Below are 26,852 nucleotides of genomic sequence, written 5' to 3' on the forward strand. Positions count from 1 at the left end.
GAGGCGAGGCAATCCATCTCGACGGACCCCAGAGTTTAAAAACCAGGCGGGAAAACACACCGACGCTTCATCGGAGGCTGCACTGAGGATGTTACCAAGCATGGTAATGTAACATCTGCAAAACAACAAACCAGCTCAGCGAGCCAAGCAACCTCAACACCCACAACCCGAGCTACAGATCTACTCCAAAACCTTAGATATCCTGATAGATGTCTTCAGAGCTACCTAACCTAAGCCCCATGTGATGTCAGTGCACTAACTGCTGCTTTTTCTCTAACAGTCATAGAAAATGTGTTTTATGTAGATACTGAGAAGTAGGATCACCCAAAGATACCAATGTACAATCAATCACTTAAAAACAAAAAACACTTATTCAGTAACACAAAAAGTCAAGGATTGCAAAATTACAAGGTCCACATGTCCTTTGCACCAAGCAGAGCTGCTTGCCAAATTACCAATTGAATTTGAACCATCTAAAGCATCCAAAGCCAGCCCATTCATCTTGGAACCAAATTTTAATTGCATTTTCTTTAGCCTCTTGGACTTGGTGATACATTGTTTTATCATGCTCTCTTCGACAGCTTATCTCAAAAGGATCCTCAGCCTCATCTTCATCCTCAGAGTAGGCCATAATGACATCAGCTTTGGTGTTCTCCATGTGAGCTGTGTAGCAGGTAATATGCAGGCAATCTCAAAATGAAAACAGAATTTTATTGAAGGAAATCTTGAGCTCCCACGTTGTACCAATGAAGTGCATGTTATGCTCTCTCAGACTGCCATGGTGGCTGTCCATGAAGGTCACTGTCATGCCCCCATAAAGGAGTTCGGAGATATGTGATCTTATCCAATTTTATGTTGCACAACCAAAGCAGTCATGCAACATTGTGATTAGAAATGCTTTCAGCATGCCACCATGACAGCATTATCCTCACCCCCATTATGAACTAAGTCTTTGCACATTTTACATGAGAGAATCTGACTAATGCATGCATCAGCTTCCAATGTTTGCTTCCAAATGTGGCTGTGCAATGAGAACTTCACATTTCACTTTTACCTGCCAAAGCTACCTTCAAGGATCTGTGTCTGTGTCTACACACACTAAGGTCCATCTGATCTTCAGTAGTTTCCACCGTCTGACCATTCATAGTATAATCTATTGCCATGTTAGCCTTCTTCAAGTGCATTATCTCTCACTTTTCTGGGTTTAACTCAATTTGCTGTATTATCATTGCTCGTAGAGGGATAGATTGGAGACGTTGGGGCTGTTTTCTTTGGATGGAAGAAGGCTAAGAGATTTGATAGAAGCTTTCAAAATCACGAAGAGTTTGAACAGAATAGGTAGGGAGAAACTGTGGCCACACAAAAGGAGAAAGAATGAGCAGGCACATATTTAAAGTAATTTGTAAAGTAACAAAATGTAATATGAGAGACAAAAAATTAACAGCAGCAAACTGCCTAGAAGTGTGATGGAGGCCAGTTCAATCTAGGAATTCAAGACAGCATTAAATGTTTCTACAGAAATAAGCAATCTGTAGGATTACGGAGAAAGGACAGAAGAACGGTACTAAATCATAGTGGTCATTTGGAGGGGTGAAGCAGATCTTATGGGCTAAATTACCTCCTTCTAGACCATAACAATTCTGTGATTTAATTTTCGTCCAATCTCAAGTTATTAAAGTAACATGTAGTTTCAGTCTTTACTAAAATCTGTGGTCAGCAGCAGAGAAGAAAGTCTCCCTCAAAAGATCTAGTGATCTTATTTCTTACAGAAAATATGGAATTTATTCTAATGGAATAACTTGACTTTCTAAATTCTGAGACTAAGATGTTTGCAGTAATTATAAACTTAGTACTCAGTTTAAAAAAACCGAGCTACTCACACTTCATTAAACAACAAAGTACAGCTTTTTCAAGGAGTCTTTACAGCAGGACTAATTTCAAAAAGGGAAGTTCCTATCAGATCACGGGGTGCTTCAATTTTGCACGCTAGAGAAAGGTAAGAGATCACTGTCAGCAATTTCCAGATTTCCGTATTTAACAGTCCACTTGTGGACTCTCAAACTTGCTATCAATTTCAGAGGTGTAATTATCAACAGCCTGAGGTTTCTGGAGTTTCATGGTAATTGCTAGCACAAAATGAGAGCCAACCGAAAAAGTTGAAGACAATCAATTTAAAGCAGATAAACAATTCTTTCATTGCCAATCCAATTCCTTGTCCAGTAGTTATAATCTTCTCAATGGTATATTCACCTTTGAGATTATAATCAACAGACTAATTAATAAATTGGAAATATGCACGCACAATTGCAAGTTGGTAGATGACCTACAATAATGTCTTTGAAAGCAATAAGCAAAGAAACCTTCTGTTTTTGATATAATTAGCTGAGTAACTCAATGTGTTTTTGCAGTATTATAAGTATACACATGCATTTTAAAATCAGGCTTCCAACAAAAATTGGCACACGATTTACAGAAGCCTCAAATAAAAATAAGACTGGGTCAGCAGTTTATTTCTTTATATTTTTCATTGTGTAAGTAAAACAAATTCTACACAAAAGCTATTAGTATTTAGTTACTTTTGCATATTGACTACTTTTATGCTCCAACATTTTTGGTGGAAGCAGAAATGTATCATACATATATATCCAGAAGCTAAATTATAAAAGACCCACAGAGATAATTCTAACGCGAACCACAAGAAAATTGTCATAGGGTAAATAAGATCAGAACATTGAATGTGTTGTTCAAAGATTGGTGTGGCATAAATAGATTTCAATTCAGAGATGTGATGAGCCAAAAGGAGTTCAATTGATGATAATACCATTGAATGTCGAGGGGAGAGGATTATATTCTCTCTTGTTCAAGTTGGTCGTTTCCTGGCACTTGTATAGTACTACATTACTTGTCATTTATCATGGAATTCCTACAGTGTGGAAACAGGCCATTCGGCCCAACAAGTCCACACCGCCCCTCCGAACAGCATCCCCCCCGACTCATTTCCCCCACCTCTGCATTTCTCCATGTCTAACCCAAACATCCCTGGACACTACGGGCAATTTAGCATGGCCAATCCACCTAGCCTGCACATCTTTGGACTGTGGGAGGAAACCAGAGCACCCAGAGGAAACACACTCAGACATGGGGAGAATGTCTGCGTGTAGTTTGCATAGTCGCCCATGGGTGGAATTGAATCTGGGCCCCTAGTGCCGACAGGCAGCAGTGCTAACCACCGAGCCACCGTGCCGGCCATTTATCAGTCCAAGCCCAAATGTTGTGTGGGTTTTGCTGCATGTGAGGGGCATGGACTTCTTCAACATAAGGGGTAGCGAATGGTATTCAGTGCCGTGCAGTCAATGACAAACATGTGCACTTCTGGTCTTAGGATGAAGGGAAGTTCATTGATGAAACAATTGAAGATGCTGGACTGAGACACAACCTTGATGGACTCCTGCAACAATGTTGCAGGACTGAGAAGACTGGCCTCCCACAACCATCTTCCTTTGCACTCGGTATGGCTCAGTCACTGGAGAGTTTCTCTTCCCCATCCTGTTACCCACTGACTTCAATCTTGTCAAAGTTTTTTGCTGCCACAGTCAGTGAAATGCTACCTTGATGGTAAGGGGGTGACTATCACTTCACCTCTGGAACTCAGCTCTTTGCCGCAGATTTAGATCAAGGCTGTTATGCAGTCTGGTTTTGAGTGAGTCTGGCAGAGTCCAGACTGAATATCAGCAAACAGAACATGCCTCTTGATAGCATGATTGAAAACACCCTAACCAGTGATGTCTGATAGTTAGGGTTATGGTTAGGATTTCTCCAGCTTTTTGTGAACAGGACATACTTAGGTAATTTTCCACAATGTTGAGTAGATGCCAATGTTGTAACTGTACTGGAACATTTTGGCTGGAGGCATGGCTAGCTTCAGAGATCAAGTCTTCAATACCACCTCTCAAATGTTGTCAGATCTCACAGCCTTTAGGATATAAAATATTAAACCATTTCCAAATACCAAAGGAATGGTTTGCATTGGTGAAACCTGGCAACCATGATGCCAGGGATATCTGAAAGAAAGAAAATAATCAAAAGTTTGGTTAAAGAGGTAAGTGTTAAGGAGCATCATCTTTTAGAAAGAAAGAGAAGTAGAGAACTGAATATATTAATTGCCAGAATTCCAAAGTCTTAGGCCTCAGCTGCTGAAACCCAGACATCAATGGATGAAACAAGTAAAATCAAAGAGGCTCAAAGGACCAAAAATAGATGAACATGAATTTCTCGCTGTGTTATGGGGACTGAAAGAGATTACAGAGATAGGAAAGAGCAAGATCATTAAGAAATTTGAAAATACAAATTAAAATTTTAGATTCAAGACCCTGCTTGACTGGGGCCAATGTAGTTCAGGAGGCACAGAGGTAACAGATGAATGGTATTTGATGTAAGCAAGTAAACTAGCAGAGTTTTACAGTACCTCAAGTTTGTAGGATTGTATGCGGGAAGCTAGTCAGAAGTATATTAGAACATCAAGGTTAACAAAGCATGAATAAGGATTTTAACAGCACATCAACTGAGGTAGGAGCCAAATTACAGAGATGAAAATAGACATTCGTACCAGTCATGCTGATGATGCAGAAATGTTGCTAGAGCTTACATAAATATAATATCTTATATAATATAGTCAAATATAATATCAAGATGATGAACAACCTGATTTAGTCCCAGACACTTAGTGCATGTTAGGAGAGGATGGAGTTAGTTGCTAAGGATCAGAGTTTGGAATGGGAACTGAAGATAGTGGTTTCAGTCTTCCCAGTTTTAAAGTATAAAATCAGCAACAGGAGTGCCACCGTACCAGTTACATATCATAAAGCTCATCAAAAGGGAGAGAAAGGAGGACATGATTCCCAAAGCTGTCACACCATTATAGAAAAGAGTATAAAGGGAGAGGTCCACACCTAGGTGGGAATGTGAATTAGTCTAGCTCCCAGAAAAAAAAAAGAGGTCATCACTGTCCTCTAGTACAGATTATGTGGCTTAGTGGAGAACTTTTCAACTGTTGATGTTCCAATTCATCTGCTGCCTTTGTTCTTGTATGGGTTTGTCAGGTTCTGTCGAAGGAGGCTTGTAAATTACGTAATTGGTGAAGTGCTGCAGTACAGCTTGTAGATGGTACATACTGCTGCTACTGTCTACCAGTGGAATGAGTAAACATGCATGTAATAACAGGGGTATGTCATCTATAGTCTCCTTAGTACTATGGTCATGTTGCTGCTGTGCTGATGCATCAAGCCTGCCATTAATAAAACTTTAATTCTTAAATAACATGCAATCACGTCAGATCCAATAGTTTCAATTGTAATTATAGTTCAAGATATGGTACAGTATTCAGTTAATGGTCTGATTTTTCCTTACTAGCCCCAAGGACTAACAAGTCAAATTACAGTGCCCCACTTTAACGCCAGTTTAATTCAGTGCAGATATTTTAAAACAGCATGGTGCACTTGGCTCAGCTACTTGCTACCTTATTCAGTTAGGCAGTCCACACTACAGTTACCGTTTACCAGTGCACATACATGCATGTACTTTTTTTCCAGAAGTGTGAGGAGGTGAAAGTTCTGACTATGGGATATTTCAAACAATATCAACTTAGTTACTGACTTGACACCTTGGTAGTCATGTATAGAACTTAAAAACACAATTTGACACATTGCCAGCAGTTTCATTTCAAAAATAAAAGATGCCAGACGTCAGAAAATTATTTGTACATTTACAAGAAAACAAAAATAGGTTAACCTATTGGGCAACAATTTAAGCATAGAAACACTTGCTAAATCACCTATTTTGAAAAGCATACAGATTTTTTTTTCTAAAAAGGAAAACAAGAACGAATTTGGTGGAAATTGAATTGAACATTTCCAATTGGCTGGCATATCGATGGCATTCAAGAACAGGCAAGTCTAGACAATACAGGTTTCCTCCATCAACTCTTAGAAATAGTGACTATTTAAAACTAGTATATTAATCATGCATTGTTAACTTAATTTGCATCCAGGATCTTAACACACAACTATTTGTAGCATTAACACATTGAACATCTCTGCTCTCTTAATCAGTAAAGACAGCACTGTATGTTTTCAGCAATCACCAGTATCATTTAAAATTTCCAGTTGCAAATTAGGGCTATATGAAAAGATGATCAAGCTGCAACAGTATCTTAATAATCTAATATTTAAGAAAAAAAATCTCTTTACTAATTTTAGCACTATGAAACTAAATTTCTTATGTCCTAGGCAGAGCAAGTAAACAAACTAACATATCTAATTTTAAAGAGTATTAAAAGGTGACTTTACTTTCTAGTCAAAAGCCATTTAACTACAGTCCTGAAAGTAATCTCTCCTAACATCATTTCTTTATGTAACATCTCTAAGACAACAGGTCAATAATGTAAAGTGTTTTTTAAGATCAATGGTTGCATTTATTTTATGTAAGAACAATATTTTAAAGCAATCACATTTGATTTCTTCAATGTGAACCTATATACAAACATTGACATCTACTGGCATTTCCTGGTAAAACAATTACATGCAGTTTTCACATTTGCAGTAATCTGATATAATTTGCTCTGAATATAGGCTGTACTATCTGTATTCCACAGGCTCTAACAAAGTACATCCTCACTTATGTTCCTGTGGCTGTATTGTGCAGGGAGAAGAAGAAGACCAGCAATCTCAGTTTGGAGTGGTCACACTGCATTACACAATAAATAAATTTCAGGAATGTTCTTGCCAGCCATAAATTTCACACCAGCTTTCTAAAAAGGCAGTCAGACTTGCATTTTATAGTAAGAACCAAGTACGATTAAACAATCATTCCACTGTAATTTGAATTAACAATATTTTTACAATTAGTTTCACAACTTGCTTAATTATATTATTTAGCGGAGCAGTTAAAACATCTTAACAGAATAAAGTGAACCTGTATCTGTTGATATGGATCCTTATATCGCTCCAGCACGGAAGTGAGAAACTTTGTTGAATAAAGAAAACTAATGATTCTAAGTCTGGTTACTTCAGTTTAATCAACACTACTGAAAATACACTCTTACTGAAGAAAAGAATTCATCTTATTTATCAAATTAGACTTCAATTACCTCTCTTTAACCCATATATAGGAGCACATGTGAGTAAGTTGACTATTCCACCTCTTGAGCCGGCTCAGTTATTCAATTAAATGTTCTAACTCAGGCAAGCCATTTACCCATATTTGATATAAAAATCAATCTTTCTCAATCTTAAAAGTTTTCAATTGACTGAGCATCTTTTGAAAGGAAAGAACGGGTGAGATACAAAACAAAAATTTCGCGTCAGTATTTACTGTGGAGAAGGACATGGAAGCTAGGGAACTTGGGGGAAAAAAAACATGATGTCTTGAAAAAAGTTCATATTACAGAAGAGGTGGTGCCGGAAGTCTTAATGTATATAGGTAGTTGGATTCCCCAGAACCTGATCAGGAGTTTCCCAGAACTTTGTGGGAAGCTAGAGAAGAGATTGCTGGACCCATTGCCGAGATATTTATTTCATTGACAGCCACGGGTGAGGTGCTGGAAGATTGGAGGTTGGCTAATGTGGGTGCCATTACTTAAGAAAGGTTGTAAGGAAAAGCCAAGGAACTGCAGATCGGTGAGTCAGTTGTTGGAGGTGATTCTGAGGGACAGGATTTACATGCATTTGGAAAGGCAAGGATTGTTTAGGGACAGTCAACATGGTTTAGTGAGACACGATTTTCCACGTACAAACTTGATCGTCACTTCTTCAAAAAACTCAAAGAAAATTGAAGGCAGAGCAATAGACTTTGTCCATATGGACTTCAGCAAAGTGTTCAACAAGGCTCCACATGGTAGACTGGTTCGTAAGGTTAGCTCACATGGGACCTAGGGGGAGCTAGTCAATTGGATACAAAATTGGCTTGAAAGTAGGAGACAGAGGGTGGTGGTAGAGGGTTGCTTATCGGATGAGAGACCTGTGACAAGCAGTGTGCCACAAGGATCAGCGCTGGGTCCACTGCTTTTCATCATTTATGGAAGTGATTTGGGTTAGAATATAGAAGATATGGTTAGTGAGTTTGCAGATGACACCAAAATAGGTGGTGTAGTGGACAGTGAAGAAGATTGTCTCAGAGTACAATAGGACCTCGATCAAGTGGGCCAATGGATCGAAAAGTGGTTGACAGAGTTTAATTTAGATAAATGTAAGGTGTCGCATTTTGGCAAGGCAAATCAGGGCAAAACTTGGGACAGTAAACTGTAGGTCCCTGCGGAGTACTGCCGAACAAACAGACCTAAGAGTGCAGGTGCACAGTTCCTTGAAAGTGGAGTTGCGGGTAGGTGAAGGTGGCATTTGGCACACTTACCTTTATTGGTAAGTGCGTTGAGTATTGGAGTGGGTTGTCATGTTGCGGCTATAAAAGACGGTTTTGAGGCCACCTCCAGAATACTGCATTCAATTCTGGTCACCCTTCTACAGGATGTCATTAAACTTGAGAGGATGCAGAAAAGATTTACAATGATACTGCCGGAACTGGAGGGTTAGATTTATACGGAGGGACTGAATAGACTGAGGCTTTTGTCCCCCTAGAGCGTCAGAGGCTGAGTGGTGACCTTATAGTGGCTTAAAAAATCATGAGGGACATGGATAGGGTGAACAGCCAAAGTCTTTTTCCTAGGGTAGGGGAGTCCAAAACTAGACGGCATAGTTTTAAGGTGAGAGCGGAAAGATTTAGAAAAGGACCTGAGGGGCAACTTTTTCCACACAGAGGGTAGTGTGTGTATGGAACAAGCTGCCTAAGGAAGTGGTGGAGGCAGATATAATTATAACATTTAAAAGTCATCTGGATGGGTATATGAATAGGAAGGGTTTAAAACGGATATGAACCAAATGCTGGCAGATTGAACTAGTTCAGAGTGGGATGTTTAGTCGGCACGGATGGGTCAGGCCAAAGTGTTCATTTCCGTGCTGTATGACTCAAATTCTACGTTCTCAAAACGTGTGGCTAATATGCTTCCTGATTTCACTACTCAGTGATCCAGCTCACCACCATGATGTAGCTTTAATTTAAGTACTTTAAGTGTAAAAGTAAAGTAACACTGACATCACAGAAAAGATCCATTGCTAAGGCAAAGATAGAATTATAAATTAACTAGATATTCAACAAATGCCTCCTACCTTATTCAGCTGCCTTGACTAAATTCAGCATGAAGTTGCATGTTCCTTCCTATTGTACAACCGTCATATGTAAACAAACTAACAATATTCCTGTTAGTTAATCAGAAAGGAAATGTAGCTTCCTGAAGTCTGGTAGATTAAAAAAGAAACCTGGGGTGTGATCTTCCAAAGTATTAAGCATCAAGCAGTAAAGAGAGATCAACCATTTCCTCACTTAAGAGGAGTGAATTGAAGAAAAAGGAAGGAAATTTTTTTATGCACCTCAAAGTGAATCAGAAGCAGTATTGACACAACCTGAGAGCACGTCACCTGGAATAGTATGGAACTCATGTAACAAAAAACATACTCTCAGAATGGCACAACACAAAAAAAAAGGGTAATTTGCTCATTCTGAATCCACTAATATGTTTCTTCAATGTAGTCACAATGTCTAATCTTACACTATAATTAATTTCCTCTGACCTATTAATATTTATCAATTTTAAGCAACTATCCAATTCCTTGTCAAATATGAGCTACTTCAAAAATGGTTTGTGGGAAACAATTCCATATTCCAAAATTTATTTTTTTAAAAATTCATTTACTGGATGAGGGCATCGCTGGCTAGGTCAGCATTTATTGTCCATAGAATGGTTAAGTGTCAACCACTTTACTGTGGGTGTGGAGTCACATGTAGGCCAGACCAGGTGAAGATGGCAGTTTCCTTCCCTAAATGACACTAGTGAACCAGATGGGTTTTTCTGACAATTGACAATGGACAATGGATTCTGATCACCACTGGACTTTTAATTCCAGATCTTTTACTTAATTCAAATTCCATCATCTGTGACAGCGGGATTCGAACTCAGGTCCCCAGAACATTACCTGGGTCTCTGGATCAACAGTCCAGCGATAATACCACTAGGCTATTGCCCACCATGTTTAAATAATTTACTGCACCATCAAAAAAATGTTCTGATGGTGCAGTAAATTATTAAAAATTCTGCCTTTTCATTTCGATCTGATAGATCAGCAGAAACAATAACTTTTTTTTTATATAAGCCTCATCAGCCTACTGTTCAAAGACATCAAAAACAGAAATTGCTGGAGAAAGTCAGGAGGTCTGGCTGTACCTGTGCAGAGAAATCAGAGTTAATGTTTCAGGTGCAGTGACCCTTCTTCAGAACATGGTGGAAAATATCATTCTGGTTTCCAGTTACTGATATTAGGCTATTTGTGTGAGAGAGACATACAGAGAACACATCTGATAGGAATATGGCAGGATCGTATTATGTAGGCCAATACACACAGGATGTGAAGTCATTGATGCCTTCAGAATTGAAATCTCATAGTACTGGCCTTCAGGTGAGAGAGTCCGCTTGAAGAGACGTACATGGAGTTGAATAAATAGCAATCAATAAAAAGAACCCTCATTAATTTTGTTTATTTCTCTCTTACTGTTTGGCTCAGTGGCAGCAAAGGAAGTTTGTAATACACCTGCTGCCTTTACAAAGATCCAGTAATGGCAGACTGGGAATTGAACGGTTTGCGTTTGTGTTGGTACCACACTAAAGAATGCGTTTATCAACTAAATGAGCGACACAAAAGTTGAGGCTGGAAGTGGTTAATCTGTAATTTTAGGTAAATTTAAATAGAAATGGCCTATTCAGCTTAAGCAGTTGAAGTTTATGGTTTGTTGCCATCGGAGAAATAGTGCTAATCTTGTGTCTCTGTTTCATAGCCATTTATTCCCTTTTCATTTAGCTACCTATCTATACTAAAAAGGTTCTCATCTTAAATCACAACTTTGACATTTTCAAAAAGTTGCTTCTGCTCTTTGACCTAAGGTTTGTGATGATGCTGTCACTTTAAAAAGATTATTTTGTGCTTGGTTTTTTTGAAGAGAGGTTATAAAGGCAGAGGTGTCAAAGAGTCTAGGGAGTAACAGTTTAACAATGAGTGGCCAGTTCTCCTAGTTCAGGTTTTTTTCTAGTTTTTTTTTAAGCTCTAGCAGTCACAAGATGTCTCGAGTACCAGAGGCATCACAAGCTTCACTACAGGATTCCTCTGACTTTCTCTGAAATCCCCTCTCTGGATGTTGTTCCCTCCTGCCTGTAAGAATCTGTGTTTGAATTTACCTTTTTGCCAAGGGGGTGTGTTTATGGGGTGTTACCATATTGGAACAGTTAATTAGTTAATTTGCTGCGTCGAGTCGGTTAGGTTTTCCAATAGTTAAGTTACTCTAGATTCCGCTTCTTTGTTTGGTTCGTGCTTCAACTGTAGTATTGAAATAAATTTTGTTTTGCTTAAAGCTGGGTAGTTTGGCCAATTGCATCATACTTGGAACAACCACTTCATATCTGCCTTTAAAATAAGAAAAAAAGTTAAGGTCGAGGCTACCTTCTTAAAATATTTTGAGGGGGTCTGGCCTGGTCCATAACAAGTTTCTCAGTTACCTTGTATCTATATTATATCTTTGATTCCTTAATTGGAAACAACCTGTTTGTAACTGCTGTCCTCTTGATATTTTTTATTATCTCTCTCAAATCACATCAAGCATCTTCTATTATAACAAAAACAATGCTAGTTATTGAAGTCCACATTGTATTTTGTACTTGTTAGCTCATACCAGTCAGTTTCTTAATGATTTCTATATTGTTTTAATTTACTTCCTACTATCTGGAGTGAAAAACCATTTGTACTGGTCCAATAGTGGTTTTGAGGAATTAAAGATTTTTTCATTACTTTTTTTTCTGTACATCTTCTCAAAATGGACCTTAACCAATTGAGATACTCAATTTAGTGTATTATGAACCTGAACCTTTTTTTATCCTTCCTTCACCTCAATCACTATGTACTTTCACAAAATATAATTTCCCCTTTTTCCTGAAAGTATGATTTTTTTTAAAAACCAAAATGTCCAACTCCCATTTACTGACATTGAACATTAAAGTCAACACGTTTATATAGTGTGTGCAGTTAAATTAAACTAAATGCAGATTTGAGTTTGTAACTTTTCTCTAAATACACGCAAGTTACAAAAATTATTCTGCTTTCCTGAAAGTACTGCTATTTTAGGATGTGTTAACATATGCATTTGCTTGATTCAGATTGGAATTAGAATAAGCTTGGAAAAAAGTAAATTTGGAAATTGTCTTTAGTTAAGTTCAGAAACAGTTATGAAGTTATAATGAACGTCATTATAATATTGTTGGATTGGGAATTCATTGCAATCTTCAGTAGTTTATCCTAATCGTTATAAAGGGGCTTAGAGATAGCTCTGCAGCAAGCACACAACCTGTTTGATTACTGAGGCATACTGACCAGCAAGATGCCAGGGTCATTTCAGGAACTCTATCATCCTCTGTGGTAGGAAAACAAGGAAAAAGTGACCAATCCCATCTTTAGGTTTCAAACACTCCGCCACTGAAAGGTTAGAGAAGGTCAACCGTATTTACCATCATGATTACTCTATTGACGACCGAAAACCAAGAACGATTGCTTAGACAAATATGCGTCTGTGCAATCTTTAGCCGATCACCAGCTGTCAGAATGATAAAATCCCTACAGTGTGGAAGCAGGCCATTTGGCCCATCGAGTCCACATTGACCCTCCGAACAGCATCCCATCCAAAGCCACCCAGCCTATCCCTATAACAATGCATTTCTCATGGTCAATGCACCTAACCTGCACATGTTTGGACTGTGGGAAGAAACCCATGCAGACATGGGGAGAATGTGCAAACACCACACAGTTCCCTGAAGCTGGAACTAAACCCAGCATTTTAGGTAGCACAATAATAATGTGCCTGCATTATCCACCATTCTTACAAGAATGGTGGAAAACTTCTCATGTCTTTGCTGAACTGTAGAACCTGGATGACAACCTGTGTACTGTTTCTTGCTTTGGAATGAGACAGCTACTTGGAATTACTTTGCCTCAGCTGTGTGTACAGTGGAGTTGGCGAGAACTTCAAATCTCTCACACAGCGGATTCTAATTATGAATACACAGTCTGAAATCAAATAAGCAGTCTTTAAAAGGAATCAAGTCTGGCAGCTTTGTTTAATGGCCTTTAATGAACTTCTTTAGCAGCTTGTATCATAGCAACACATTTTATTACACGGCATTCAGGAGAACCAGTTTTCAGTGCTCTGCACAGTCATTTATTTTCTCATCTTTGCACATTATCTTTAGCATCCTACCTCAGGAATACACAACTGCTTTGGACAATTTTGACAATGAATCCTGATTATGTTCAAGTGTAAGCTTTTGCTCTGACGCAACGATCAACTAATTTACTGTTAAGTTCCTAAGCTATTTTATAATTTTGTTTCTTGAATAGCTTCTCCTATCAGACTCAACAGGAATTCCTCAGTTTGATTTTAATATTATTAAGTCAAATACTGTTGCATACTTTCAAACTTAAAATGCCTCCAGGTTTTGTAAAATGTTTTATGCTACTATGGATTGCTTTTACATGAAATTGTTTGCCTTGTTAAAAAAGTATTGAAAAGGAATACACTGCCTTTCTTATTTTGGGTTATGTCATGTTTGCGAATGGGATCACGGTTTTCTTTTTACTCCACTCTATTCTGTAATACATCTGATCAGAGAATATTTGATATTGATACCAGTTTCAGAAATTGCATTGGCCCTCCAGTTCCAACTCTTGTCCTCTGACTTACTCACCTGTGTGCAAAAGCATTAAAGTAAATAAAAATCTTTCAATTTAAAAAAAATGGTCTTTAGTTCCTGTCTTTCATGTCTTCTGCACACCCCCACACCCCGCGAATGCATTCATTCATACTTTGACCGCCAATGGAATTAATTTGCTCAGGTTTGGGAGTGTAATCTAAATAGTATGCTCTGGCATTCTCGATCATCGTGACTTCAGTGATTTGTTTTATGTTTGTATATGTTACTATTTGTGACAATTCAATTTCCCATTAGTAGGTTACTCGAGAATGGGCTTCAGAATCAAAGCTGCAATTCAAACTCTCTCAGATTCATGTTCAAGACAAAATACAGAATTGGTATTCCATCCCTAAGCATTTATTCATAAACTTCCTTGCATTCTAGTCATTCTATGCTTTCTTCTAACTTGTTCCGTTCTTTCAAGCTCTTCAATGGCCAGCTTACTCAGGAAATTTGTTAATGACATCTCTTTCAAGATAGTGGTTTTGGATTAACCATTTACAATTCTACGAATTGAACACTTACTATAAAGTTACTCAACCAGTATGAGCAGCTTTATTGATGTAATTTATATTTGAATTTTAATTGGAGTATATTTTTAAGGTTATAACATCTGCTTAATCTGTCATCTCTTCTATGTTTTGTTTAAGATTTTTCTTTTTACTTCTACTTCACTTGTGCTTTTTACTGTGCCTTAACTACTTTCAATACAATACTAAATTACATTTCCTTTGTACTTGCGTCTATTCTATGTCTATTTATGTTCTATTGTTCATTTTTGAAGTGAAAGCTATTTGCAGAATCACCTGGTCAATTAAAAGTGTTTGAAAGACTACTTCTTTAAACCTGTCAAAAGTCATGATAGTGATGTTTAAAATTATTTCATCACTGATACTTATGTGCATATCTATCCTTGAGGCATAAAACATGTCAAAACAAAAAGGGCTTCTCACAAACTAGCCATCCTCAGGAGGAGAATAGCACATGTCTCTGCAGCTAGTGAATTCACGGTGTTAGTTCCCTTAAAAATTATGGGAATTTGTTCCATTAAAAGTTGAAAGTTCTTGCTTTCTCAACCATCTATTTGTGAGGTCCCTCCTCAATTCCTGGTTCTTTGATTATGCAGACTAAGTGCAAAGTATTTTCCTGGAATTGTATCTGTGTCAAGCCCACAAATAGCTCAAAAGGTTAAAAGATTACTTCAGCGGCAACTCCTTCCCTGAAGTGTGTTCCAATACCAAATACCAGAGGACCTACATTATCTGAACACCCTTTACATCCAATTCCAACACCTTATTAACTTGGTCTTGTCTTGAAATTCCGCTTTTGCCACTGGACTGATATCCTAGAATTTTCTACCAGACAGTTGTGCAGGGATACTGTTTCTATTAGGTACGGAATTTAGTAAGAGAAGCACAGCTTCTGACAAGCCACAAACAAACCACTAAGTTAAGCTCTGTATCTCAAGCTGTGAAATCAAAATTTTGGCTCCTGCCTCATCCAAAATATTAATTAATATCAAGTGAACACAAGTTAATAAAGATAAAGAGAAAGTACTTATTCTCTTGATTCACAAAGAACGACCACTTTTGAAAAAAAAGGAACTGAAAGACAGTAAGAGCACTCTCAGAACCACAGCCCATCTCCAAGGGAACTAAGAGAGAGTTTTATTTTATAACAGACAGTTTCATGTCTCTAGTAAGGTGGCAGGGGACTGGCTCAATGTAAACTGAAGGGAGCTGGTACAGACAAAAAGACCAAATGGCCTCATTCCACACTAACATTTCCGTAATTCTGTGAAATGCTGAGTTTATCTTCAAATTGTTTCTTAATCTCTGAGAACCAAGTTCATATTTTCAAATTAAGCATCTACTACACCAAAACCACTGCAATATAAGGAAAAATTAAAAGGTGGTACTGGTGATAACAATTTGCGAAGTGAGACTAGAATAAAAAAAAAACTCATTTGCAATTCTATACTTAACATCTGGTTATGTATCACATGGTCCAACAGAATGCTGAATTGAGACATACTGGACAACTACTTTCTCACGGATACTTTAATCCAAGCATGCAAAGAAGGCTGCACTGATGACATCCAGCAATTTTTGAAAATTCAGTTAAAGTGTATCATTTTTCTATTTCACAGGCAAACTAAATAATATGCACTCAAACAAGCAATTTAAGGCATGGTATGTTAACAATTACAAGTACCATGTCAGCTAAAATGATACAAGTGCCTGTCTGGTAGAATAAACTACGTATTTTAAGATGAATGGGCAGTGGGTCCCTAGGACAATCATATGGTCAACACTGCTTCATCAGAAGTTGAACAACACACCAATTCTAACCTTAAAGCAGACTCAAACTTTATAACTTAACCATTTCAGTGGATTAGAGCAATTCAGACTTGCCATCCCAGCAATGAGATTTATACAGGGGTCTTGTACCACACCAATATAGCTCACTCTCAGCTATTCTAAAGTAGTCTAACAGTGACCCAGTTAGAGATGTTCAATGCTTGGCACTATTAGCTACCATTAATCTTCCCATGTCTAAATGTTGCCCATACCTTGAAGCACGCAGGCACAGACTTTCTTATTTGTTCAGTACCATTCACAACTTCTCAATAGCACTAGCAACAAATCTTGCCCCTTCTGATTTTATGGTGGAAAAATAGTCAGTTACAAATCAATTGCTAGTTGGAACAAGGACATTGGAACTTTTGCAACAATTCATGAAATCATTGAAGTCACAGCAACCACAATCAAGCGTGAATAATGGTCGGAGGTCAACCACTGGAGAGTTAAAATTGAAGTTAGTGGGAATAGAGGTTATCAGGAGTTGTTGACGTCCAGGTAGTCATTCCCATTTCACCTCAAACCTTTATCCATGTTTGAACCAAAGCTACAATGAGGTTGGAGAGGAGTTGCCCTGGCATGACCCAACTGTATAATGTTGTGCAGGTTATTTGCCTCAAATTATTCACGTCAGCATTTTTGACAACACTTCCAAAGACTAGGCTAATACAGCTGTAATTACCCTTCATAGTCATAATTGATCTAGGCAATTTTTCACTTTGTTGGGCAAATGCCTGTGTTGCAGCTATATTGGAACAATAGCCCAGAAATGCAAGACTTCAGCAATGCAGCCTAGGTGTTGTCACGATCTTTAGCTTTTGCTATATCTAGTCCAAAATAGCCATTTCTCAACATCAAGACAACAGAACAAAATTCACAGAGTACAGGCCGTTATGCTGCAAGCCTCAGGAGGCAGAGCCGGATTGTTTGGTATTTATTTTTAAAGACATTTGCAGACTCTTCAACTTTGGCTTTTACATTCACTGGCTGAATTATACTGTCTTTGGGGAATGGCAATATTCATGGAGTCTCTTCCTTCCGCTGGTTGCTTCATTGTCCAGTGCCATTCATGACTGGAACATGGCAGACTGCAGAGCACGAATCTAATCAGCTGGTTGAAAGATAACTTAACTGTCCTTAGCATACTTTTTCTATTATTAGCATCCATGTATTGTACCTTCAAAAGGGTGGCACTCATTTTTAGGCGAGCCTGACCTATGCTCTCATATGGTCTTCAACATTCCTCATTAATCCAGGATCCACCAGCTTAATAACACTCTAAAATCTATCCAATTTAGCATTGTTGCAGTGGGTCACAGCATGATGAAATGCCCTCTGTGTGAAGACAAAGCTCATCTCTTCATAGACTGTCCAGTGCTTACTCTAACCAATGCAATCAGTGAGAAATGTTTCAGTACAGGTATGTCAGCAAATATGGGAGTTGTTTCTTTTTTCTTTGTATTGTTGCTCTCACCATCTGCTGCAAGTCTGGGTTGGCAGTTACATCCTTCAGGATTCAGCTAGCTCAATTACCAGTATTGCTACCGAATCAGTCATTCTTTTTTGATGGGCATTGAAATCCCCTACACAGTAAATTCTATGCATTTGATACCTTCAGTGCTTCTTCCAAGTCATGTTCAACATGGAGGACTGCTGATTCATCAACAAGAAGTAGGTTCTTTGACCATTTTTAGCCAGATGCCATTAAATATCATGGAGTTCAGTCTTGAGGATTCCTAGATCCACACCCTCCCAACTGTGGGAAAGTGTCTATAGTACCATGCTCAAGAATAAATGAATAAACAGCTTACAATCACTGCACGTACAAAACAAACTGTTGCTGCCTGCTTCACCTAGGAGAGAAATGCACACAGAAGATAGATCAATGGGTACACTTCAGGACAAAGTGACCTAAACTCTGCTAAAAGAGGGGAATGTTCTAAAAAATATTTTAAAACCTTACCAAAGAAAACACACCAAAATTAATCAGAGATAGTAGGAATTGCCAATGCTGGAGTCTGAGATAACAAGGTGTAGAGCTGGATGAACACAGCAGGCCAGGCAGCATCAGAGGAGCAGGAAAGCTAACGTTTCGGGTCTGGATCCTTCTTCAGAAACTGGGGAGGGGAAGGGGGCCCTCCCACCTACCTGCCCCTCCCTCCTCACTGACCAACCCCCATCCCAACTCCCTACCTACACTCACCTTTACTGGCTTCATCCCTGCCTCCTTGACCTGTCCGTCTTCTCTCCATCTATCTGCTCCTCTATCCACCTTCTATCATCGCGCACCCCCCCGCCACCATTTATTTCAGAGCCGGCTTCCCCTCCCCCATTTCCGAAGAAGGGTCCAGACCCAAAACGTCAGCTTTCCTGCTCCTCTGATGCTGCCTGGCCTGCTGTGTTCATCCAGCTCTACACCTTGTTATCGTACACCAAAATTAATATTGTTTGCGGGAAAGCCATTTTGACTAAGACATAGAAAAAAGTGTATGTTGCATGTAGGAATGGAGTATAATTTACAAATATTATTGCCAAACATGAGAAGAGAGGAGAAATACTACAGGTGAGAAGCCAGCGTACCCAACATTGCATCAACATCTGCAAGCAAACATTTGTTTTCTTGAAAACTTTATCTAAACACGTTTCATACAGGCCTCTCACATTACTAGCACAATATGGTGTTACCACAACTTCGACTGGTTAGTATTCATTGACACCATCTTCCCACTCTGTAAGCAGGCCCTTCAATCAACAAAGTTTCAGAACCAATCATCTACAACACAATAACACATCTACACTTCTTCAACAGCACTATCCAAGCAGCAAGATGCATCACGTAGAATGGTAGTAGACACTTGGGAACAGAACCAACTTCAAGCTCCTCTCCAACTCATGCACCAACCCGATTTGTAAATATTGTGTTCCTCTACTGCTTCTGGGTCAAAATCCTGGAATTTTTTTCCCCAGATAGCATTTTGAGAACAAAGTCTTCACCACAGACTGCAGCTGTTCCCACATATTTTCAAGGACAACAAACATTTGCCTTGTATTCTCACTCTATTTTAACAAGATGAAACTATTCCAGTTCAGATATACACTAGAAGGCCACAATTTTTAAAAAAAAAACTGCATTTTGCAAACGGAAATGGTTTTTTCTGGAATGTGGCACCAACCTGCAGGTGAGGTTGGGTGGGACAGTGACACAGAGCTATCTACGGCTTCAGCATGAACATTTGCCCTATTACTCACGTTTTTCCTGGTAAAGATGAAGTCACCAATAGATTTAGAATTTAATTTTCATCATTATGCCAACTTAGCACATGGTATGTAATTGAATGCAAATGACAAAGGTAAATGTTAAAATAGGAACTGCTGTTATAAACTGTTAATGGTGGGGGTTTTTTTAAATTGTTTTGCACAAAAAAACCCTCTTTATGAAGACAAATTCTGAAAACAATTACTAGGAATAAAAGCATTCATAAAAATACGGACAAGTATTTTAATTCAACAAAAGTGAAAATTTCAAAAGACAGACTAAGAACTTTGATCATAAAGCATATTATGAATTGTGGTCATTTTTATCTTGGCTGTGATGAATTCCAAGCAACACTCTGAACTAACTCACACCAGACACCAGGGACTTTAAGAATACATGTTAATAGACAGTAGTTATATCCAAAATGCTTATTTAAAACCTAGAAGCAAAATTAAATCAACTTCTACATTACTTTAAGTATATCTGTTAGAAATGTAAACATTTCACATTGGCTAGGTTTCCACATTTTCCCACTTTCACTTATTTCACCTAAGCTGGTGCAAACTAAACTAAACTAGCCATTTTAAATGGCTAAATTAGATCAGTCTTCCACTAACTGAGAAACAATGAGTGATATAAATTGATTAGAGAAAATCAATCACCTAAAACAAATGTATTTTCATAACTATATTATTAATTAAATCTGTTTTAATATAATTGCCCACAGTTTAGACAGCAACCCATTGTAGTTCATTAGAACATGGATTTTTTTTTCCCCAACTACAATAAAGGTCTGCTTTACACTACATTTCTCCACATTGCTGCTGTCAGAGGTTACAGCCAGAACTACGCTGCTTCAGCAGATCTGAGACACATACCGGAAATTACAACAGCACAAAAAAAAAAGCAGCTTAAACAGAAGTAGCTAAAGAGGCTCAGATCTCACATCCCTATCAGAACATTTCCAAAAGGTATGGAGAAAAATGTTTTTTTTTTTTTAAAACAAATTCTTGGTTTTAGTTTTTGAGCACTTTTTCCAGAATTAACAAATAACAGTAAGGGAGATTCAGAAGTTACACAAAAGCCAAGCTGAAGACTTTGTACGTAAAATGCTGAAAAAAAGTTCTACAGTCTGTAATAGTGATCATTACTTAAGTACTCTATTTGCTGGGTTTGTTTTCTTCATTCATTAACGGGATGAAGGTGTCGCTGGCTAGACAGCGTTTATTGCTAATCCCTAATTGCCCAGAGGGCAGTTAAGAGTCAGCCACATTGTTGTGGATCTGGAGTCACATGTAATTTCCTTCTCTAAAGGAGATCAGTGAACCAGATGGGTTTTTCCAACAATCAAATCATGGTCATCACTATATTCTTAATTCCAGATATCTATTGATTTCAAATTCCACCATCTGCTATGGCGGGATTCGAACCCAAGTCCCCAGAACTTTATCTGGGTTTCAAGATCAACAATCCAGCAATAATACGACTGGGCCATCATCTCCCCTACATATGGTATTGTATCCTTGCCTGAGACAAGCACAAAAATCACCTAGCTTGTTCAATCGTGGACCTATGCAGTGAGCTGGTTACAAGCAGATGGCTTTAACCATATCAAAATTGGCCTCAATGCCTTCAAGCTTAAGAAATAAAGAATCAGATCATTCGGAAATACAATTCCAACTACAACCCAGTAACCTAGTGTTGGTCATCAGGTAAGAACAGTTTCAAGCTCAACGATCATGCACAATCTACCAAAAAAATCCCTCCTATAACATCCAAGGAAGAACCATACAAATAATAGTCAATGGTATGGGCAAGGTAGTCACAGACACTCGTGAAACATATTTGAGTAAAAGTTTTTGCAGTGTGAAAAAAAAAAAGAGTAAAAATGAACAAAAAGTATTTACCATGTACTTTTGTTTTAATTTTCAAGGTATAACAAAATATTTGAGCTAGATGAATGATTTTATTTCTATCCTGTAATCAGTTCATCTAATAAGACACCCAAAAAAGGACAAAGTACTAAAGTTACACCCATTGTATCAGTTTGGTAACGAATTCCACGTCAACCTAAATCAATAGCTACATGCTTACATTTGTTTTTTTTTAAACTAGCATAAATATTAAGAGATCTACTGCACATCACAAAATTCTTTAAAAACAAAAGGGAAAAATTAGGAAGTGTCATACAGAATGGAAACAGAACTGCCCTATTCTAGCCGGCATGAGTTGGTGTGTCTGTGTGTCCAGAAAAAGTCAATGTCATATGCAAAAAAAGCTTATCACCTGCTAGTTTAACTTCTTTTATGAAAAGAAAACACGCTCAGCATTTCTTTTAAAAATTAAAATGTGATATTTGTAAAGGAGAAATAATATACTCTTTGACTTGTGTTTTCCTCATGTTTGGAAAACATATTAATGTTGCTGCTACACACACACAAACACACAATTGTCCACTGCACAAAATGTACTGGACCAGCAAATGGGTTCTTTGTATATTATATCATGTTATGTGAAGGATAATGCTCTGCTCAAACAACAGTCAAGTGACACTAAGAAGCATTATTACAGTGCTTCATTACATTAAATTATATTAAACAACCTTATACAGGCAAAGGGTTTCCTATCAACATTTGGTCACTGAAAGCACGTTGTGAATAATTTCAAACCCATCAGTTTCCCAAGTAACGAATCACAGAAAGAGAGACTGCATTATCACTGATTTACTGGCAAGGCAGCAAAGTACTATCAAATCAGCTTCATCATAATCTATTTGTATTAAAATGCATACTGGTTTTGTAAATAGACTTCCTCACCACTGCATAATTACTTATTAGTTTGCGTTTGCACCAAAAATACTTTTGTTTACACGTTAGCAGAGATACTGTGCACAGTCCTAACTGTCATAATTTGACCAGGATTCACATACTCACTTTTGACCGTTTCAAATCTCTTTGTTTTGTGCTCCCATAATTTAAATTTTGTTCAATTTTACACATCATTGATTTTCATGGTTTTAGGCTGTTTCATGTGTAAGCATTCCCAATGAGTATGAAATCTTTATCTTTCAACAAAACTGAAATTTAGCAGCTTATTTAGAAAAGCAAATGTGAACAGAGGACGATCTAGATGGCAGATTATATTGCTTACAAAAATCAATGCAAATTAACTTTTTGCGAATTACCTTTAATTAGAACCACTCAATTTACACGAAGTTACCTTTTCTTTTAAAGTGCAATACTTTGATATTACTCAATACTTAATTAAGCTGTTGTTAACCTAGTAATTAAAGAAATGAAACAGAACATTCATATTCAAATCAGAACAAAAGATTTTAACTTCTCCATTTATTGGATTGGAAGGAAATAAGTCATTTTTCTCCAAAGACCATTTTTTCAGAAAATGATTAATACTACAAGTTTTCAAATATAAATTAGAATAAAACTAAGTAATAGAGAATGAAGTGATCAAGTAGTTCTCAACAGATCTACAACATTCTAAAGGTAAATCTTTCCTTGGCATTTCAAATATGCAAGAAACAATTAACAAATCAATCCTGAGATCAAGAGATCAAATTTTAATGAAATATGCAGGATCTCAGAGGTGTAATATTTTGCTAAAATTCAGCATAAATGTTGTTCTGCCACTTCATTACAGGGTGACTTTTCCCTAGTATGGTGCAATTCCATAAAAAGTTGTTTCTAAGATTTGACCACACCATGGAAATCAATACAAACTGGTCCAATTGTTTGTTACTCACTTGGGAATAAAGAATCAGGATCCCAGGTTCCCTGATAACTCAGAGTAAATAATACTCCCTAACTAAGTGTCATTGTGTAAGAAATTTCCAGCTTCAGTTTTAATTTCAATCATCAATTTGTGCTCAATAACTGATTTCACTCAGGGACGGAACATCCATTCTGATTGTCAAGTACTACTGAAACAAAGTGAAGAACTGAAACCCTTTTCTGGTGATCAAACAGCCCACTAATATTTGTTTAGCTTCACTTGTGAAAAATGTCCATTTGGACAAGAGACTAGAAGGCTACTGGCCTGCATAAAATAACATTCCAGTCGGGGTAAGCACTCAGAGACTTACATCTATTTTATAAGAAAGTGTACTTCACTTTAACTTTACAGTTCCTTATGTTAGGAAACATTAGTGTAATAAAGCACTTCAAAATAGCTGCGTCTGCATTCCTCCTGCTAGTAGTTGACCAAAAAATGTCCATACTGTTTTCACCTAAATAAAGTCTGATAAAGTGATTATAAAGTAGGTAAAAATTTAAGAGCTTTTGGTACACTTTTTTATTGTAACTACAATACAAAAATGCTGAGTGACCAAAAGACAAAAATACCCTCCTCCATGATTTGGGGACAGGGGTGCAGATGGGGAAGCAGGCAAGAAACAGTTTTTTGATAAACCAAAAACTGATTTGTTAAATGCACAGTGATTATAAGCAGCAGTCTATGTGCTCCCTCACCTTCTGCCCCTCCCCCTCACAAAATATCAATGCGATCAAAATGGTAATGTTAAGCATGAATGAGGTCCCATCCCCCTCCACACTTCAAATGTGATTTCTTCATTCCATAGTTTTCTCCATGTTAGAAAAAAAACACAACACCCCTTACAAAATGGAAGCTTCCACTACTAAATTGACTGTGCTAGCAAAATAAATAAATAAATAACATACACCAAATTACTTTACCCCAAAAACAAAGTGATACTTTCCATCATAAGCTACCAACACTATGACCAAGATCACTGATTATTCTTGCAGAATTTACCATTTCGATCTCTAACAAAACTAGGATGCAGTGCTAACTTGGTGCTGCAAGCTGCATTCCAACAGAAACAAGATCAATGGAGTTAAGAAAAACTCAATATACTGAGCGTTTGGATTTTAAACCTCAAAATGCTTCATGAAAATTATGATAACCTTTATAGGGAATCATAAGGAAGTTAAAAATGTATTCGTTTTGCAAAAATACAGTAAATTGCTAAGAGGCTGAGTGCTGGACAGAGCCAAAAAGCAAGCTGTGCGTTCAATGGCATCTGTTCGTGGTGCTGAATTTTTTTTCCATTGTAATAATCAGGGCTCTCCGCTAGAAGCCAAGCTCCATCAACTGCTCCAAGTATGCAAAGTCGGCCTTCGGAGTTCTCGAGCAGCAATATTCACGCACTTGGATATTTTCATATATCTCCCAAAATAAATCGCGTCCTGATCAATACCCCGCTCACTCAATTCACACAAGGAGAAGAAAAAAGAAAGTGGTGCTAAGCCCGTATCAACCGTTCGTACGTCAAATCAGGACAAGGAGACGATAAGTAAGAGCATTATAACTCAAATAAACCACAAATAAACTAGTTAAGCATTCCGGCAAGAACTGGGTGGGGATCTTGACGATATAAATCGGTATTATAAACTTAACGTACAAATTAGTTGCCAGATTTTCGCCTTCTCTTTTCATACTTGGAAAATATGTCGACCTATCCAAAATGGACGCCTCAGAATTTGTCAACTTAAACGCACGCACAACTTCGCTTCATTTGGAAGCAAACTCATCTCAACATATAAACCAACATTTTAACTTCAGTAATTCATCTAGATGTATATAGCCTTCGCCACACATTATGCAACGTTTATAAGGTTGCACATTCATTGTTAACAACTCCCCCTCCTTCCTCCCTTCCCCCACAGTTACTTTTAGTGAAAGTCATCGCAAACGCTAAATCGCTATTACACACATCGATACCTGACCAGAAACTAAACTAATTTCTTACTTGCTTCTCGCTAAGGGATGTTATTCGGGATTGTCTTTCGTGGAGCTGCTTCTTAAGTTCTCCGTTCTGTAAAAAAAAATGTTTTTTTTTAAAAATGACATCTGCAATGTGACATGGGCGGAAATTAATAATTTGCCAATTTCATTTCAGTAAAGTGTTAACAATTAGTTTAGCATGCACACTCTATAGCTATGCTGACTACCAAATGAGATCTGTACTGATAAAGTTTCTGATCGTCTGTCTTCACGAACAGACTGGATAAAGAAAAGACTTAAAGAATCAGCTATTTTACCTGTGGATCTTGCTTCATCTGTGCAACTAGTTTCTAAAAGCAACAAAAATAGAAATAGGATATTGATATGAATTTAGTATAAAAGGTCAAAGAGCAATATAAGTTATCATGACTGGGAGGAACAAAGAAGCACGCAAACACTGAGTCAGTTTGGAGCATCTCATAAATATTCAAGTCTCGTACTAATCTCCTCACCACACACACACACACACACACACACATACAGACAAGCCAACCGCAATAATACTCCAAATCCTTGTTGCTCAACTCGAACACCAGTAAAAACTAGTCTCAAAGTTAAAGACGTTGGATGCAAACAACCTCACCAGCGGGTTATTACTCTTAATTGATCCTTAAATCCTAAACGTCGCTAAGAGATGCCCAGCTTATTATGGGTTTGATTCGCTCTCCCTCTTTCGTTCTCTCTTTAGACCATAAAGAGCAAAAGGGTTATTTTTTACCTGATGACACTGGATTTCCACTTTCAGCGCCTCTTGAAGGCTTTGCATCTCCATGGCTGGACTTCAAAAGCACTTTTTCAGACACTTTGAATCCAAACGATTTGAAGTTAGTTGTTTGTGTGCGTGCGATTGCTGGCGTGGATGCTTTTTACGAGCGCGTCTGCGAGAATCAAAGAAACTTAACCAGCTTTGAAATAAATAAATAAATAAATAACCCGGCATAAACAATCGAAAGAACAAGTAGACACAGTCTGCAAAGCAAGTTCTTGCCTCTCTTTGCTAGTACGGACACAGGACTCATCACTCACTTTACGCCATTTTTCACAAAACTCTCCCGAAAACAAGTCGGGCAAGGGGTCGGCCGGCTCGGGGCCTCAGCGTTGCCGCCACACCGACGCCTTCGAGCCGCGGGACCGCCGGGCTCCAGCCACTACTTTTCCGTTAACGGTTCGAGCGGCTGAATCTGGGGACTATATTCCGCGGGTGCGAGCGCGCCGGGATTTCACTTTGCCTCGAGGAAAAGTTGTGCCTCGGCTGCCAATGCTAATACAAAGGACCCGGATGGAGCAATGGAACCCTGCCGGAGCAGCCCAGTGCGCACGCGCCCTCCCATCGTAACTCCTTCTCCAACCCCCCCCAATCCAAAGTGATACAGCTGCACACATTTAACAACTAACTTTAGCAGTTATATGTCATGTTTAGCTTTTTATTTAGAAGCAAAATATGTATCGATCCAAACAACACGTACTTGTTTAAAACGTTTGGAAACTTCTTGTTTTAAGTTCAGAATTATAAAACTGAAAAATA

The 26,852-nt window shown here is 38.0% G+C and overlaps 1 protein-coding gene across 1 annotated transcript in view; it reads right to left on the bottom strand.

Moving 5' to 3' along the window:
• phf21b (PHD finger protein 21B) overlaps positions 1 to 26,612 on the bottom strand; it is a 156,243-nt gene extending 129,631 nt beyond the window's left edge. The window contains exons 1-4 of the mRNA XM_048607632.1: positions 26,354 to 26,612; positions 26,046 to 26,205; positions 25,585 to 25,617; positions 25,293 to 25,358 (exon numbers count right to left, since the gene is read on the bottom strand). Of these exons, the coding sequence (XP_048463589.1) occupies positions 25,293 to 25,358; positions 25,585 to 25,617; positions 26,046 to 26,099 (153 nt within the window). The 5' untranslated portion in view covers positions 26,100 to 26,205; positions 26,354 to 26,612. The remainder of the gene's footprint in view (positions 1 to 25,292; positions 25,359 to 25,584; positions 25,618 to 26,045; positions 26,206 to 26,353) is intronic.
• Between the last annotated feature and the right edge of the window lie 240 nt (positions 26,613 to 26,852).

This window comes from Rhincodon typus, chromosome 18, assembly GCF_021869965.1.
Source record: "Rhincodon typus isolate 14 chromosome 18, sRhiTyp1.1, whole genome shotgun sequence".
NCBI classification, from domain to species: Eukaryota; Metazoa; Chordata; class Chondrichthyes; order Orectolobiformes; family Rhincodontidae; genus Rhincodon; species Rhincodon typus.